We start from the raw sequence: 16,123 nt of genomic DNA, 5'->3' as shown, positions 1-16,123 counted from the left end.
CTCTGAGATCCTGATGCAGAACTGGGAGGCAGCCATGGAGGACCTCACCCGCCTGAGAGAGACTATCGATAACAACGTAAATGCCCCACATCTCAGAATATGATACCTCATCTAGATTCTCTTACATAGAGTTCATATTGACATTTCACTTTCAGCACAGCTCTGCTGTGTCACTTTATTCCTTACCCACACACACTATTCGCACTACTTAGCTACTTAGAATTTAGTATTAAGTGCTTGTCTGTGTGTGATTGATGGGCATTCAAAAGACATTAACTCCTGTCGTTAGATTTACAACTTTACTGTTTTTACTGAAAGTTTGACTTTTCTTTCCTTCACCTGCTTCTGCTTTACCTGTCTGTCCTGGTCCTCATCAGTCTGTCAGCTCTCCACTCCAGTCTCTTCAGCAGCGAACCTGGCTCATTCACTGGTCGCTATTTGTCTTCTTCAACCACCCTAAAGGCAGAGACAACATCATTGAGCTCTTTTTGTACCAGCCACAGTAAGTACACTGTATTAATAATTTCAGAAGGTTTTACAGTTTTGTATCTGCTTTCGTACTCACTGGTTTTTATTGCATCTCTCATTACAGTATTACATTTGTTTGTGTTTTACCATTATGGTTTCTTTTATTGCTGTTAAACTTTTGCATGTCCAAAAAGCTCTACGACTGTATGTTTGCTCATTTTATTTGTTAATTTGATGTGGTAAAAATGTCCTTGCCTTAGTGAAAGATTTGGGTGGTGGGCTTCTTGATGAAGCCTGCTAGTATTTTTTAAAGTGATTTCAGACGTGTGTGTGTGTGCGCACGTACATGCGTGTGTGTGTGTTTTCGTGTGGTCTGTTTACTCTCCAAGCCGAGAACGAAGCCATGTGTATCGCAGATCGGAAACTTTATACACTGTGTTAAAATTTGTGCACCACCTATTTTGATGTCTCCACTCCCTCCCCCTGTTCTGATTGCAGGCTTGTATAATTGTACCGATGATTGGACTCCGCAGACAGTATGACAGGCGACCACAACACAGCACACTTAAATGTCTGGTTCCCTGAATTTTACTCAGTTTTTAATTTTATTGTCGATGATTAAGGAGGCCAGCCCAATAATTACTCATGAAAAGCTCACCCAACCATCTGTGTGGATAAACTGAGGTAGTTTTGTGTGCTTTGCAGTTTCACAGTCTCAAAACCTCATGTTTTCCCCAGTGAGGCTTGGCTTGACTTTCGCTTCCCATCTCTTGACCAGTACTTCCTTTGGCTAAAGTCAGTGACCAGTGGTTGTCCTTCAGCTCCACATTTGACCTCTCTTACCCCTGCTGTCAGCAGATGCTGGTCCAGTGCCTCCTTTTGTGTCCCATTGACTGGCTGCACTGCGCCACAGAGGAGAGAGATGCTGAATCAGAAATACCTTTAGGATAAAGGTGCATCCTGGTGGATAAGCAGGGCTGTGGTTTTTAGTTCTCGTGTCACCTGACTGTCAGTGTTATCATTTAGCTTTTTTTCACTTTTATTTCTAGGTGAGCTGTGAAATGACACCATGTTTCTCTGTTCTTTTTTGTGTGTATTTCTCCGATGTCCCTGTAAAATGGTGAAATTTGAACTTGATCCCATGGCTACATGCTTCAATAGCATCTTAAGTAAACCCGCGCAGTATTGCTTGTTACCTCAAAAAAGTCCCATAAGTGGGATTGGGTGAATATCGCCTAGAAATGCTACAGTGACTCATGCAAGACTGCTTGCTATTGGAGCCCCCTCTGGAGAGTGAGTGGGTGTAAGCTAATCAGGAACACAGCGCAGAGCATTGCGGTCATCCACGGGAGTCAAGCAACTACAAAGGGACCAAGAAAGAGCGAGAGAAGCAGCAGCTAATGCTTCTCAGGCTTAACTGATGGTGGCTTTGCCAAGCAGCCAACTTCTGTTTTTAGACTCAACACAGGTCCCCTGTCCCTTTAATTGTTAGAGGTAATTAAACTGCTGTCAAATCCCCCCCCCCCCCAAACACCATGTGTTCATCCGGACTCGGTTCTAAGACATATTGAGTGGCCCCTCGCCACTTCCTCTTTTCTGATCTAATGTGGCAGATTTGTTTTCGAAGTGTGTATTAAGAACTGGGAAAGTACTTCTGGTAATATAGTTATAGTTGACTGATTGCCATGTTTGACATGTTTGACAAGTGTCATGCCCGTTATACTGCATGTTTGTGTGACAGACCCTATGTTGTTTTTCCCAGAGTATGGTCTCTACAGTTAGGATTAGAATTTGGCTGGAGCAGCGTTGTCTCTTGTATTCAGGCCTCAGCCAGTTGACCTGTGGTTGAAACATCAGTTTCTTGTGGATTGGGTTTCAGCTACTGGGCAGATCCCTGCTCACTGATCTGTATCTTCTTGTCAAGGTTCCCTTTTCCTTCGTCTTCTCATAGGAGTGGAATGAAAGAGACGGCTTAAATCGGGGACCCATGTCAAACAGTCAAGGTGTCCTGTAAGGACATTTATCTGTTCAGCTGCACAGGCCTTTTTCTCTCTTCTAAATGCCAAAATCTCACTTGGCAGCCAAAATGTTATATGATGTGTGTTTGGAAAGATCATGCTTTTGCTTTGATGGATGATTACTTTTGTCCTCATTGCAGGTACCTCAACGCTATCCAGACTATGTGCCCTCACATCTTGCGTTACCTGACCACAGCGGTCATCACAAACAAGGATGTCCGTAAACGTCGGCAGGTTCTGAAAGATCTGGTGAAAGTCATTCAGCAGGTAATGAAAAATTTGGGGCCTGGGTTGTACAGCCTTGAATTTCTAAATCTGTTACTTTTGACCAAATGCTTTATAGTTAATTATTAACGGCTTGTGGTTCAAGACATTTTTGGAATAATAGTTATGTAATCATATGTTGTCTCATGTTCTCTCAGGGGCCAGCTGATTTTTGATATACTGTGTATACAACCTTAAAATGCAAAGCCAATCTTATTGTGTTTTTTTTCAGGAATCTTACACGTACAAAGATCCCATCACAGAGTTTGTGGAGTGCTTGTATGTGAACTTTGACTTTGACAGCGCCCAGAAGAAACTCCGGGAGTGCGAGTCTGTAAGTAGTGTCTTCAGCAACGATTTACTGTTCAGAAACACTGCGATTTCACACAGAGTATTCTAGTAAACATGTTTTGAAATCCAGAATCAAACTCAGTTTTGTCCTCTGCATCTTTGCGCTAACAATCTGTTCCCAGGATTTCTGTCTGGGACCAGTGCTGACAGAACAGTGATAGTCGGTGCCCTGTATCACACTCTCAGGAAAAGACATCGCTTTGGTCACTGTGTGACTCAGACAGCAGTTAGATTTTACAGAGGCCTGTAATTGACCCATCAGGCCAGTAGTTAACAGTAAAAGCTTTATAAGCAGAACTGCACAGAGGAGTGCAGACTCAGAAGTTTAGAGAGAGATCTCTGTGTGATGGGTGCGTGCTATAAAAGTTCTCTTTGTCTGTTGACTATAATACAGAAAAGAGAAGATAAATAAACAGAAATTAGTCATTGACCACTTAGTGGGAATCAAATATGAACAAAATGAAGCAATTTTGTACAGCAGCTGCAAACTATCAGTTCAAAATGACTTGTATTCCGAACAACACCATTAATGTTGAATGGATCATTTATACCTTCAAAATCTGTACAAATAGAGGCATAATCTGCTTATAATTTTTGATCTGATACTGGTAAAATCGGTTAACTAGTGAACTGGTATAGATTATTATCATATAATTGATCTGAATCCACAGGAGAAAACACCATGAAACACCTATCATTGAAAAATGAAAAAAAACAAAACAAAACAAGGAATTCACTGAAGTAGTCAAGGAAGTATATTTGGGGGATGTACTGATGATGTACTCACTACTCTACGGTAAAAAAAAAAAGTCATATAAACATAAATACTTGACCGTTCTTGGAAAATGATGCCAACTATAACATATTGACAAATAAACATGTAGAAAAATAGAATTTAGAGAAGTATGTTGCAGTTGCAGCAACATGTTGAGTTGTGACAAAGGACTGGGGTTTTTTTCTGTGCCTTTTGTCTTTGTGTATAAATGTCATTAATGCCGCAGGAATTGTGCTGCTTGTTGAAGATCAGACTATTTTTTCATGGTGGGTTATTAGAACCCAAGGGGTTGGGTTTGGGACAGGTGTGCCAGCTGGGGCTGTGATATGTTTATTTATTTCAACTTAGTCCACAAGTGCACACACACACACACACACAAATGAGCACACACTAACACTCTTACACACACACGCACTGTAATCTCGTTTTCCCTAATGACTTGATAATTTGGACCTGCAGAAGAATAAAAGGCTAAGGGGTTATTTGGCCCCCTTTTCATCTTATGGCCTCTTTAACGATAAACCATCAGAATGAAAAACATCTGGCATGATCAAATGCTTCTCTTTCAAGAGTAAATGTTTAGAAATCTTGTCAGCGGTTTACTGAAGCATCCGTTTTGCTTTAGCCTACATTTATATTAATACAAACTGCCTTAAGCTTGGGCACATTTTAACAAATGTGGAAGTTGCTAAACTCCAGGCAGATTTCTTTTTTTTGTCATACCCACAAACAAATGTGCGTGGTCATTAAGATTACACTCTGCAGTCCAAGAGAAGACACAAATTTTACGACCCGTAAATGGTGACATTTATTGTCATATCAAATTTCAGTGAAGACAGCACACACGTCCTAAATCATCGACTCCGTTAAACACTTTGATGCATTACTTAGGATGTCTCTAAGTTGGGCTTGACCTTGTCTCGTAGGGTTTTGTTTACAGAGACTTTTCTGTGGTTGAAACAGATGCTAACTCCCAACCGACGCTGAGGTCACAGCCCAAGTTATTCCAGGTGCTTTTAACGGCAGCCATACCTGTCAGTCTTATCAGAGCATGTCCAGTAGGCACAAAGGCCCCTCTATTGACCTTGTTCAGTTCACAAGCAGTCTAGTGAGGTGGGTGGTTCAAAAAAAGGTTTAACAGCACCTCTTAATGCACTGCCTGTTATGGTCTGCAAACATTTCCCAAAAATGGCACTGTTTGAAGTCACTTTTTTTTCCTTTCTCATGTTAGGAAATTCATAGGCAGGACACAAAAAAGTACAATGATGAAAGGTTAAAGGACCCGTAGATGGTGAAGTCATTGGGATAAAATAATACCTTAGTGGCTTGGCCTCTTGTCTTGATGAGCAGTTGTAATCCATCAAGGTTGTGCTACTGAGCAGAGTGGCATCCATCTGTTTTCTGATTGCTGTAATAACAAGATCTGGGTATTGTTTTCAGCCACCCTGTCCTCTGTGCACTGTACCCTTTGTTTTTTTTCAGCTTAATCTGAATGTGGAATCACTGTCAGATGTGAGCTGCTTGAATGTCAAAGACAGAAAAGTATAGGCCTACCTATAGTCAGGATTGCACATAAAGGACGCTTAAAGCCCCTCTCAGGATTTGTTTAAGCTTTGTGGTCTGAATCCCAGATGACAATAATTCAGACACTTAACTCTTCAAAGTTTTATCAGCCTTAGATAAGCTTTGTCATAGCTGAAATATCCGCTGTCTGATAGCAGCGTGTAGTTGGGTTTTATTCAAGCAGAACTCTATGCAGATAGCATCCTTCTCATTCTTAAGAAGACTAGAAGCCAGTTGTTCTCAGAGAACTTTTGAAGATGAAGTTCTGTGATGTAAAATGGCCCAATTTTAGTGCTGGAAAGCAGCAGCAAACACTGACAAACTGGGAAAAAAACAACTTCATTCTCCCAGAGTCTGATTGGGCCATTGCTGGGTCATGAACAATTCACAAAGATGTGTGAGCCACATGAAAGTGTCAGAAACTGCTTTTTTTCATTTTTGTACTGTAACAAGGCACAGGTGATACAGTATTTAGAACAGAATTGCTGTTCAGGGTTTGGAAATTGTATTGTTGGCAGGGTTTGGAAATTGTATTGTTGTATCATTGTGTTGATCTCATTAGTCTGAAACCTCGTAATGGAAATCAACAAAATGACACTGCACCTTCTTTTGTGCTTAAGATTTAGCATCTCACCTTATAATTAGGGTTGTCACGATGCCAAAATTTCTGTAGTTAATTTCCACAGTTCTCAATACTGATTTGATACCATGTTAAAAATAAAAACCAGAATCCTTGTACTTGTGACATTTGTACAATGATTAAGCGAATAGAAATATTTGTCCTATAATCTATCCTTGTTTCTCTCTTTCTCAGGTTCTTGTGAATGACTTTTTCCTGGTTGCTTGCCTGGAGGACTTCATTGAGAACGCCCGCCTCTTCATCTTTGAAACCTTCTGCAGGATTCATCAGTGCATTAGCATCAGGTTGGTCACTGGACACAATGCTGACCTACTGCACAATACAGTTTTTGCAGATATTCTTAGGGGCTAACAGGAAGTCAGGTTAGCTATCTCTAGACGACGTCAGCAGGATGTACAAACAGAGGCTTTGTGATTATCTGAATTTAAGACAAAGATAAGTGTTTATTGCCCCTACACAGCCGAGCCGACTACACACATTTTGAGATTTAAGCATTTTGTTGTCTGCCAGCTCCCAGGTCTTCTCCGATTACACTGGCTTTCTATCTTTGAATGGTTTGTTTAAAGAATAAGCCAAACGTAATAGTATTGTGTTTAAGATTCACTATTTCTTTTCATGATTTACACATCACCTCACCTTGACTTTCTTTATTGCCATTGGTAGTTTTATTACATATGCAATGAAATGTAAAGTAGTGTCATAATGGTAACAGATCTGTTGGTAACCCCCACCCCATTTAATGTTCTTTATCATTTATTTGTTTCAAACTATTTTTTTTTCAACACGAATCTGTCAGCAAGCCATTCTCTGTAGTCATAAAGGTAAAGGGAAATTCTTTTATCTGAGGTCAGAACTCTCCATTTTAACTCAGTATATCAATGAAAAAGAGGCACAGGACTTAATGCCCACAACGATAATGAGTTCCTATTTGCTTCTAATGTGCAGGAAAATTTCATCTACTCCCTTGCCCGGTTGATGGAGGTCAGAGGGTTCTGTCGGTCTATTGACTCCTATTTCAAAATTAAGTTTGGTTATATTGTAATAAAATTGACATTGGATGTCTCCCCAAAACCAATCAATGCTAATTATAGTGAGCATTAGCACAGAGGGAAAAAAAATTATAGTAATTGTGCGCAATTAAGAGAGATTACAGGATTTGGCTGCCTCCTTACATGAGAGTGACAAATATAAAGGCAGAAGTCAACCCTCATCCTCATAAGGCTGCAGTTTGTGTTTATTGCTACATGTAATGTGTGGTGTTAGGCATTGCATATATTATTTTTTGTGTTTATCCTGTTCCATGTCAATTTTTGCCACAAATGTCTGTCTGCTTTCAGACATCTGCCATGTTTTCATAATGCACTGCCCTGCAGGCATCATCTGTGTATACAGTAGAGAAACTTCAGAGCAGGATCTGCTCTTCAAATATGGTCCATGAACACACCATGTTCAGTGTAAAGAGGGAATGTGTTACTTCTGTTGACTGGGAAATAATTGCACTGACTGTTGTGTAGAGCCATGGAGGTCTGTAGTCAAGGTTGAACCATGGAACACGATCAGGGCCTGTCCAAATCTCCAGTTGCAGATTGTCTGGAATTGATTAGGAGTCCTGGTTCTTTTTGGCAGACATTCTGCAATTTGATCCATTTACTTATTAAGTACTACAAAGGTTAGTGGTAATACTAAAAGAGGAAGTTAAACAGTGATTGTTTTTTCTACCCTTCACCTTTTCGTGTGTCCCCAGGTTGTTGAGGACCTACATTCTTGCACTTTCGAGGGTTTCTGTATTTATTATTGTCAGTAATGATGAACAGGACATAGTGATGATGGACATATTCAAGTTGTTTCTCTAGCAGTCTGTCTAGAAGTGTGCGCTACAATTAATTTTATATTTGGCTTTTTTTTTTCTACCAAAGCCAGACAAAAAGTCAAAAATGAACAAAAAACAAAATGTTACTAGATTTTCTTTTTTTAATAAATACTAATGCAAAATGGGATGTGGATGGGAAAGAGAGTACAAATTTAGCTTGAACTTGTAATAGTGTGCGCGTGCAGACACACACACACACACACACAGTCTTTTGTCTAGACTTTTCACTGTTCCAAGTATGTTTCCAATTTAGGTTTGTTTCTCTGTGTGATTTACTGGGTTTATTTCCTTTGTCCTACTCTGAATGTTTCGGTGGCCAGGCCCTTCTTTGACCTTAACTACACACTTGTCCTTTGGCATTTTGAGTAAACGTTCCAGACGTGATCATTTGGCATTTTCTCCCCTTCATCACTGGGTCGTGTTTGTACACAACAACTCAATGCTAAGTTGGAAGGAGTGTCTGCTTTATTTGGATGTATCACTGAAGAGCTTTCCACCTCACAATTGAGTCATTAAATAGACCACACGATCATTTCGGTTTCCCTGAAAAAATCGATTTCACCCCAAGCCGAAAGTGGGGTTGCTCCAAATGGCTCGGAGTCTCCCAAACACTATCATATGTTAGTGTTTAACAAAGGATTCATTTTAGGCCAGCCATGTTAAGGAGGAGGCTACTCTTGAAAAGGATCCCCATCCACTATTCTGTGTTAGACCCCAATCGGTGACCCCTCTCTTTGAGTGTGAGGCTGGTATAGAGACCCACAGGATTCCACTAGCCTGAAGTCGAAAACACAGGAGCCAGAGTAAGAAAAGGGTCGAAATGAAAATAATCCCCTCTCCCCCAAGGAATGGGATCATTCTTGTGTAAAGTAACACCAGGCTTGTAGGCTGTCTGCTTGGCTGAAGGGCCAAAGGATGTCAATAATGTAGGTTGTTAGAGTTCAACCATTTTTTGACTCTCTTCTTTTCTCTCATTCTTATTCTCCATGCGATTACATAGAGATACAAACAATATAATAGTCTTAGAAACACTCAGATATAACTGCATTGCTCTGATATTCTAATGTCAGACAAGTGAGGAAAACATTGCCAGATTTTTCAAGTATAATTTAAATTAGAGGACTTTAATGGGCTAAGGACCGGGGCCTTTTGGGCTTCTCTTTGTTCCTGTGTAACTCTGTACAGGTCACACTTAAAGAGGTTAAAGGTTAGCTTAACTCCTGGGCGAGGAAACTAGATCATGTTTATTTTGATCATCTTATCTGACCTGGACTTGACTGACATGTGCCCCCACTTAACCAAATTTTCAAACAAAACACCCAGCTTCCCAACACTGTTTGCCTAATCAGAAAGAAAAATCACAATGAATATCACTTTCATTTAAATTTCCTTGAGATTAGTTGATTACTAGATAAATGGGTAAAGCCTGACTACAGAAGTTGTGACAGACATCTACTTGTTGTCTTGCTATTTAAGGAATATACAGAAACATTTTTTGGTCATATTTAGGAATGTTTTATCACGATTAATTGCGATCCATTCTTAGTATTTTTTCAGGCTTTTAGAAAATAGTTGGTGGTTTATTGTTTGGAAATAATGATAAAAAGTGTAAAACACATTTTAACAGTGTATGTACCAGGACAGCAGGCTATTTCGTTACTTAATAATAGTTTGAACCCTGAGTTCCAGCTACACGACTAGGAATTGCTTCCCATTCTTCAATCTTTTGCTTAATACTGAAATGGAGTCTCATTTAAACCTAGTAATTCATATTTAATTTCCTTTTATTGTAGTTCCTTCACGTCCCTATTTTTTTAAGTAATTTCAATGAATTATTAGCACCAATTGCTCTTGAAACATTGAGGTTGACAAATTAAAAGCTATGGTGCAGAAGTGTCACTCTGTGATTGCTGACATGTGTTATCCATCACGGTTTGAACTTGCGTCATTAGTCAGCTGACGCTTCTCTGAACTTGTTAGGTTCCCGATAATGATCCATAGGAGCAATTTTGTTGTCATGCAACATTTTCTCCAGGTTTTGATGACCTGAAGTGTAGTCAGATGTCCACCAGAGCTTTTTCTGGATGTGACTGACAGGGCCATCATTCCCTTTGCACTGCTTCCTCTCAACTTGGCTGTTGCTCTGTGCATGAATCCATTCACAAAATGGTGTTTTTCTAACTTGTTATACACATCCATCAATTTTACTGTGGTGAAAGTGTTAAGATGGATGCACTGTCACTTGGCGACCAAATCCTAGTTTGCTCATTATGCTGAGGTAATGCACTTTATTTGTTGTTTATGCATTAAATGTCTCATCCAGTCTCTGACATCATTTCACTTTCCTTCTTCATGTGGTTCTGCCACCATTTGACCATATGCTAGTCCCTTGTTTCTGTTTCAGCCTTGAGGTAAGACAGAAATTATCACAAATCCCCAAAAGATTACTTTGTGCTAGAAGAATGTCCTAAATAAGTTAAGAATGATGGTTAAAATCTGTAAAAAAAAAAACGGTTGTGGGAAGTGTTTGCAGAGCTGACGTGTTAAAAGTGGTGCGATGGTTGCAAATTTAGGCTTACTTGTTGAAAGGGTGTTTCAAAATGTGATTAATGAACAGGGAAGTGATAATTATTTATGTGTTTTTTTTTCGGGACGGGGGCTTAGAACCTGTTTTATTACTGCAAACAAACAGAGAACATGCATAGTAACATATTTATATTATTTTCTGTTAGATTTTCCAGGGGAAGGAGGGAGGGGTGTGTGTCTTTCTTTTCCACTGAAGTCGCTATAGTAATTGTGAGCAGTGCATAGAGAGGATATTTATTGGGGCCCTTATATGAAATGTGGTAGGCAGGGGCGGACGGGAGGGAGGGAAGGGGCAGGAAATGTGTGCTTGGGGTTTTAGATGGGGATATGAAGGGGGGTATGGTTATTATGAAAGCCACAGGGGAAGCCAGCTGCACTGGGTAGAGCTTTGGATCAAAGAGTGCCAGCCACTCTCATGGCCCCGCTTTATTACATTGTGACACACTCATGTCCAAATCCATCAAAGGACAGTCCAGTCTTTTTACCTGGTTTTTATTTTGAGGGACATTTGCTGCTTGCATCAGTGTGTCTTAACTAGTGTAGGTAGCCAGGCAGCTAGAGAGTGAATGTGTCACCAAGTAATAACAGTGACCCGTGACATGGACCAGTCCTCGCACTTATAATGTAGTTGTTCTTTCAAGTCTGTAAATTAAGCTTTCATTAGCTGAGGACCTTTAGAAGTGTTTTGGAGAGACCTACATGTTATATTAACTTGGTGCCTGAAGGTAAATTCGGTAGCCATTTATTAATCATGTCAAACAAAAACGGTGAATTTTCCTTTGGCAGCTAACACACCACATCCATCATAATGTGGAGTTGACTCAAGACTTTTTTTCACAGTTTCTTATTTTACATGAGGACACGTGGTCTTTGTTTGACGACACGCTTGAAACATTTGTATGAAAGTTTAACCCGGACACAAGACAAGATTTAATTGCTTCAGTTACATTTATTATTTATTTTAGGTAACTCCTCAGAGGCTCCCTTTAATTTACTTGATTTATTAAGTAATCAATTGAAAAGGTGAAAAAAAAAAATACACACGTTTGTCCTTTAGTCTGCAGTCAGCAAATCACCAAAAGTATAAAGAGAACAATATATTAAAAGTATATTGGAAAATAAATGAAATGAAACACAAAAAACATAAAAGTACATAAGTGTGATTTTGGTTTGTTTTGTTTTTTTCTCAACGTGTCTCTACTTGCTTTTCTTCTGCTGTTGTTAATAGCAATTCTGGTGTCGTATGCATCACAGTAAGCATCCGTGTAAAGCACAATGAAACAAATCTTCGTTTCAGAAAAGGTTGTAATCAAGTAGTTTTAATGTATTATGTATTTAATCCAGCTCTAAGTCAGCTCTCTAGCCCCAGTATATCTGTGCTGAGAAGGTTTGCAAGTGTGCCAAATATTTTGTCCTGTAAACCAGTGTGAATAGTCATAAAGTAAGTAGCCATTTAAATAAAATGCAACACACACTTTGACTCTCAAAACTCAAGCACACTCACACACGCATGAAACCTCAGCCAACATGACAGGAGCTGACCCAAAAATTATAAACTTTTTTTCAAAGCTATCATCAAACTGTGATCAACTGTTCTGGCCCAGTACCATGGGCTTGTGGACCAGAGAGTGAGCCGCAAGAAAAGTTCCCTAACAGAGGGACAATCTGATGAGTCTTTTCTTCTACACTCATTGGTCCCTAAAATGGGAAAACACTCGTATAACAGTCAGGGTTCCACAGAGTGAACGTTGAGAGATGTAGACAGAAGTGCAGAAACAGTTCAGCTTCAGTAAACAAATAGACATGACCTGTGGTGACCTCCGTTGCCATTGGTCACCACCCGCAAACCAGACCCTGAACTGAACTCATTATTGTGATTTATGTTGCTCAGATGTTTTCATGCTGTAAATGAGATTTTAAAACATTTAAATGTTTAATAATATAGCATATCTTAAACATATATTTATGAGCACATCAAATAAAAATTATGAAAACAGCAAAACAATCAAAACAGAAAGTACAGTGATAAAATGAATTGATTCATAAATAAAGTTTCACAATTGAGAAAGAACTGGACATTTTAAAACATGACATTAAAGTAAAAAAACATTGATTTCAAAATGAATATAGTTTTTTGTCGCATTACAATTTTAAGTCACTACTAACTAAAGATGCAAAGCTGATGCACATTTAGCAGTAGATTCTGCCCCATTGTTTTACCATGACACACTTAAGATATTTTTTTTTACAATATAATAAATTCTGGTGTGTCAGAGTGACCAGCCTAATTAATTTAGTTTATTGAGAAATATGTGGGTATGGGTTTGAAAAATGTACTGTTGTTTACAATGTAGGAAATTTTATTAGTGAAACTTCAGGAACATGACATGTAATGAAATATCACCCCGCTGACGTTGTTGTAGACTGCTATCTTGTGCACAGCGGGTCAGACATGCTCGCTTCTGAGGAGAATATACACACCAGAGTGACAGACCACACTCCTCTGGTTACCTTGTACACAGATCTGAGAACTATGTGTCTCTGTTTCCTCAACAGCATGCTGGCAGACAAACTTAACATGACGCCCGAGGAAGCCGAGAGATGGATTGTAAACCTTATCCGCAACGCCAGGCTGGATGCCAAGATAGACTCCAAACTGGTGAGACTTCTCCATATTTGCTACCCTTGAGCTTTATTTACTGTATTACTCAAAGAGTTTTAAAAACAGGCCTCCAGTAACACTATCGGGGTTGTGTCTGTCGGCTGTGTAAAAGTGTTCTCCACAATTTTGTTATTTAAGGACAAAAGCTGCTGTAACACAAACATAACCTCTCACCATCGACGGGTCCCATTTGTGAGGCTCTGTTTTAAATGTGCATTTTTTTACATTTACATCACAACACGGCTCTGTAATTAGCAAATCACAGCCCAGTCCTTCAGAATGATATGAAAGTATCTATAAATGAATATTCAACCCTACTGTGTGCAAACAGTGGTAGGCAGGTCTGGAGGAGAGGATGTTCCTGGTGGACCAAAATGTGATTGGCTTTTGTTCTTTGGTGTTTCACAGGGACATGTGGTCATGGGGAACAACGCTGTATCTCCATACCAGCAGGTTATTGAGAAGACCAAGAGCCTCTCATTCCGCAGCCAAATGTTGGCCATGAACATTGAGAAAAAGCAGGCGTACAACAACAGAAACGAGGTGAGTGAACGCACATACTGTACTCACTGCACATACACAAACCATTGCCTTGTAGCTGAAGGCAACCCACCCTTATGTCATCAGTATGCAAGAAGGTCAACGTGAACTTCAGGCAGTTCAAAGCATCTCCAAATGATCATCTCAGTAGAACAAGGCTGAAGAATGTTGATGAACAACCACCAACAAAAGCTCTCTTTACACGAAATAAGCCAGTAAGAGCAAGTTTAACAGAGCTGAGGCTTTCATCCCTTCATTGCTCTTCAAAGGCCTAATGACAAGGTAGATTCCAAACAACCATAAAAACGAGGCCTGAGCCCAGTGACTCACCTCAGCAACTTAAATAAGGTGGACCCTCACAGTGGCTATGGTGAACATTACTCAAAGCCTGATGTTCCCTGCACTTAGGACCTGTTGCAGATGTCTGGCTCAGAGGACCAGTCATCCCATTTAAGTGTGTTTTTGATGTTGACTCTGTCCGTTTTTAGTGTCACGTGGACCACTAAGGTATTATAACTACACAGGAGCTGTGAGCGGTGGCTTCACAGGAGTTCTGCTTTTCACCTGAGACATGCAGCTCTGTCAGGGACGGATTGATGACTCGGTTCACGAACCCGACACCTGACAGCAGCCAAGGCCGCATAGTTACAACAGACAGACGTTAAATATTCACTCTTTAACTGTGCTGCTCTTAGTGGCCGTGTTTTTGATGTGCTCAATTACCCCTCCCCTCCTTCCTATTGTTTGGACATTTGCAGGAGAGCTGCCATAACCCTGTCATGTAAAAAAAAAGGCTTTTCCTCATTAAAGGGGTTTCTGTAATTAGACAAAAGAGGCTGCAAACAACTCACAGAGCACCACTACATCCTGCTGTCCTTAAGGCTACAAATCACTTACATATAGAGAACATTTACTGCCTGCCATCTGGGCCGACTGCTAAGAGTCCTTGTCAGCTGTCTCAGCCACCCAGAGCTCAGGATTAGAACACACACATTACACACTGGTAGAAGGGAATCTCAAGTTAACTGCTCACATGTGTTTCATACTCCAACAACATTTTATCTTGGGATGCACAAATACTGAAATCGGTATTGGGGCCCAATACTTCATCCAGATACCCGTAATAGTAATACTCGTAACAAGCCTATCCAGCGACCCAGTACAACTTATTAAGGCCACCCCTAATTTTATCACCTTTTTTTTTTCAGACACCAAACTGGGCTGGTCAGGATGGTGGATTTTAGGAGACGCAATGAAACGGAGACGGCACCCGCCTCTACATTGTTACATCGGAGTTTCTTTTACTTCACTTGTCTCTTAAGGAGTTCTGTACTATTCTGCACTTGGTTCAAGTCATCATCAATTCAATAAAAAAGACCAAGAAAACCATTTTCACCCATGATTGCTTTATTTCTGGACATTACAAATGGCGCTTGAGGTTTGAGCGGTTGGGCTTTTTTGTGTCGGTAATACTTGATGAAGTTTTAATGTGTGCATTGAGTCACTGAGTGAGACAGTTAAGGCTGCTGTGTGTGATGCAGCTCATGTGTGTGCTGTAATGATGAATGGCTGTTTAGTCTGTTGGTTATATGGTGTTTAAGTGGTTCGCTTCACCGTGGCAGGCAATCTTCGCTGCTTGGGACGTCAGCTCGGAGGGGGCAAACAGAGGTGATGTAGAGTTACTAGTGGTCACACTCTCTGCCAGTCATCCTGCCCATCTGAGGACATGAGGGAGCCATAAAGAACCATTAGCCAGACGGACACAATCTTTTTAATGTTCCACTCCCACCCCCGCTTTTCTCTGCTGTTTGACCTTCTCATAACTCAGCCCTCTGACTCTCACTCCCTCCCCCCCTTCACAGTTAGTCACAGACCTTCACGTCTTTAATCTTCTGACATGCAATTTACATTTTTTTCCTGCTTACACCTGCTTCATTAGGTCACATAACTCTCAAACTATGACACTTTATCGTTCATTAAAAGCAGGACTGAGTGATGAGACAAATTTTCCATCTCCTGAAAGTTTTGGCCATTTTAAGGTTTATAATTTTAATTTGTGTGTCTACGTTTTAAATTACGCATTCTCGCCGTCTGCCTGATACGCTCCACTTTAGCTCCTGGACGAGATCCGGAAAGCCAAGTCTGCTCTGATTGGGGAGCTGGTCCAAGTCGGGTTTCATGACTGGTCAGAGATTGACACTACAGAAAACAAGCCAGGAATGCAAGCGAGGCGTTTAGGGCTCGTGGTGGATGCTTTTCTGTGGGAGGGGAAAACTTCGGCCTCTGGTACTCCAGACCTTTCACTTTAACCAAAAACCTATGTAGCATGTCAAGAAAGAGGGAAAATCCCTGAAAAACAATTTGTTCACCATAGTCATTGTTTTGT

At 40.3% G+C, this 16,123-nt stretch overlaps 1 protein-coding gene across 1 annotated transcript in view; it reads left to right on the top strand.

Annotated features, from left to right (window-relative positions):
* eif3ea (eukaryotic translation initiation factor 3, subunit E, a) overlaps positions 1 to 15,126 on the top strand; it is a 24,178-nt gene extending 9,052 nt beyond the window's left edge. Inside the window, exons 6-13 of the mRNA XM_025061533.1 lie at positions 1 to 76; positions 378 to 502; positions 2,627 to 2,753; positions 2,983 to 3,084; positions 6,254 to 6,363; positions 13,092 to 13,194; positions 13,606 to 13,740; positions 14,946 to 15,126. Of these exons, the coding sequence (XP_024917301.1) occupies positions 1 to 76; positions 378 to 502; positions 2,627 to 2,753; positions 2,983 to 3,084; positions 6,254 to 6,363; positions 13,092 to 13,194; positions 13,606 to 13,740; positions 14,946 to 14,981 (814 nt within the window). The 3' untranslated portion in view covers positions 14,982 to 15,126. The remainder of the gene's footprint in view (positions 77 to 377; positions 503 to 2,626; positions 2,754 to 2,982; positions 3,085 to 6,253; positions 6,364 to 13,091; positions 13,195 to 13,605; positions 13,741 to 14,945) is intronic.
* Positions 15,127 to 16,123: the final 997 nt, after the last annotated feature.

The sequence above is a fragment of the Cynoglossus semilaevis genome, chromosome 13 (assembly GCF_000523025.1).
Source record: "Cynoglossus semilaevis isolate Cse_v1.0 chromosome 13, Cse_v1.0, whole genome shotgun sequence".
Classification (NCBI taxonomy): domain Eukaryota; kingdom Metazoa; phylum Chordata; class Actinopteri; order Pleuronectiformes; family Cynoglossidae; genus Cynoglossus; species Cynoglossus semilaevis.
Note: the sequence above shows the minus strand (reverse complement) of the source record. Positions and strands in the feature narration are given on the sequence as shown.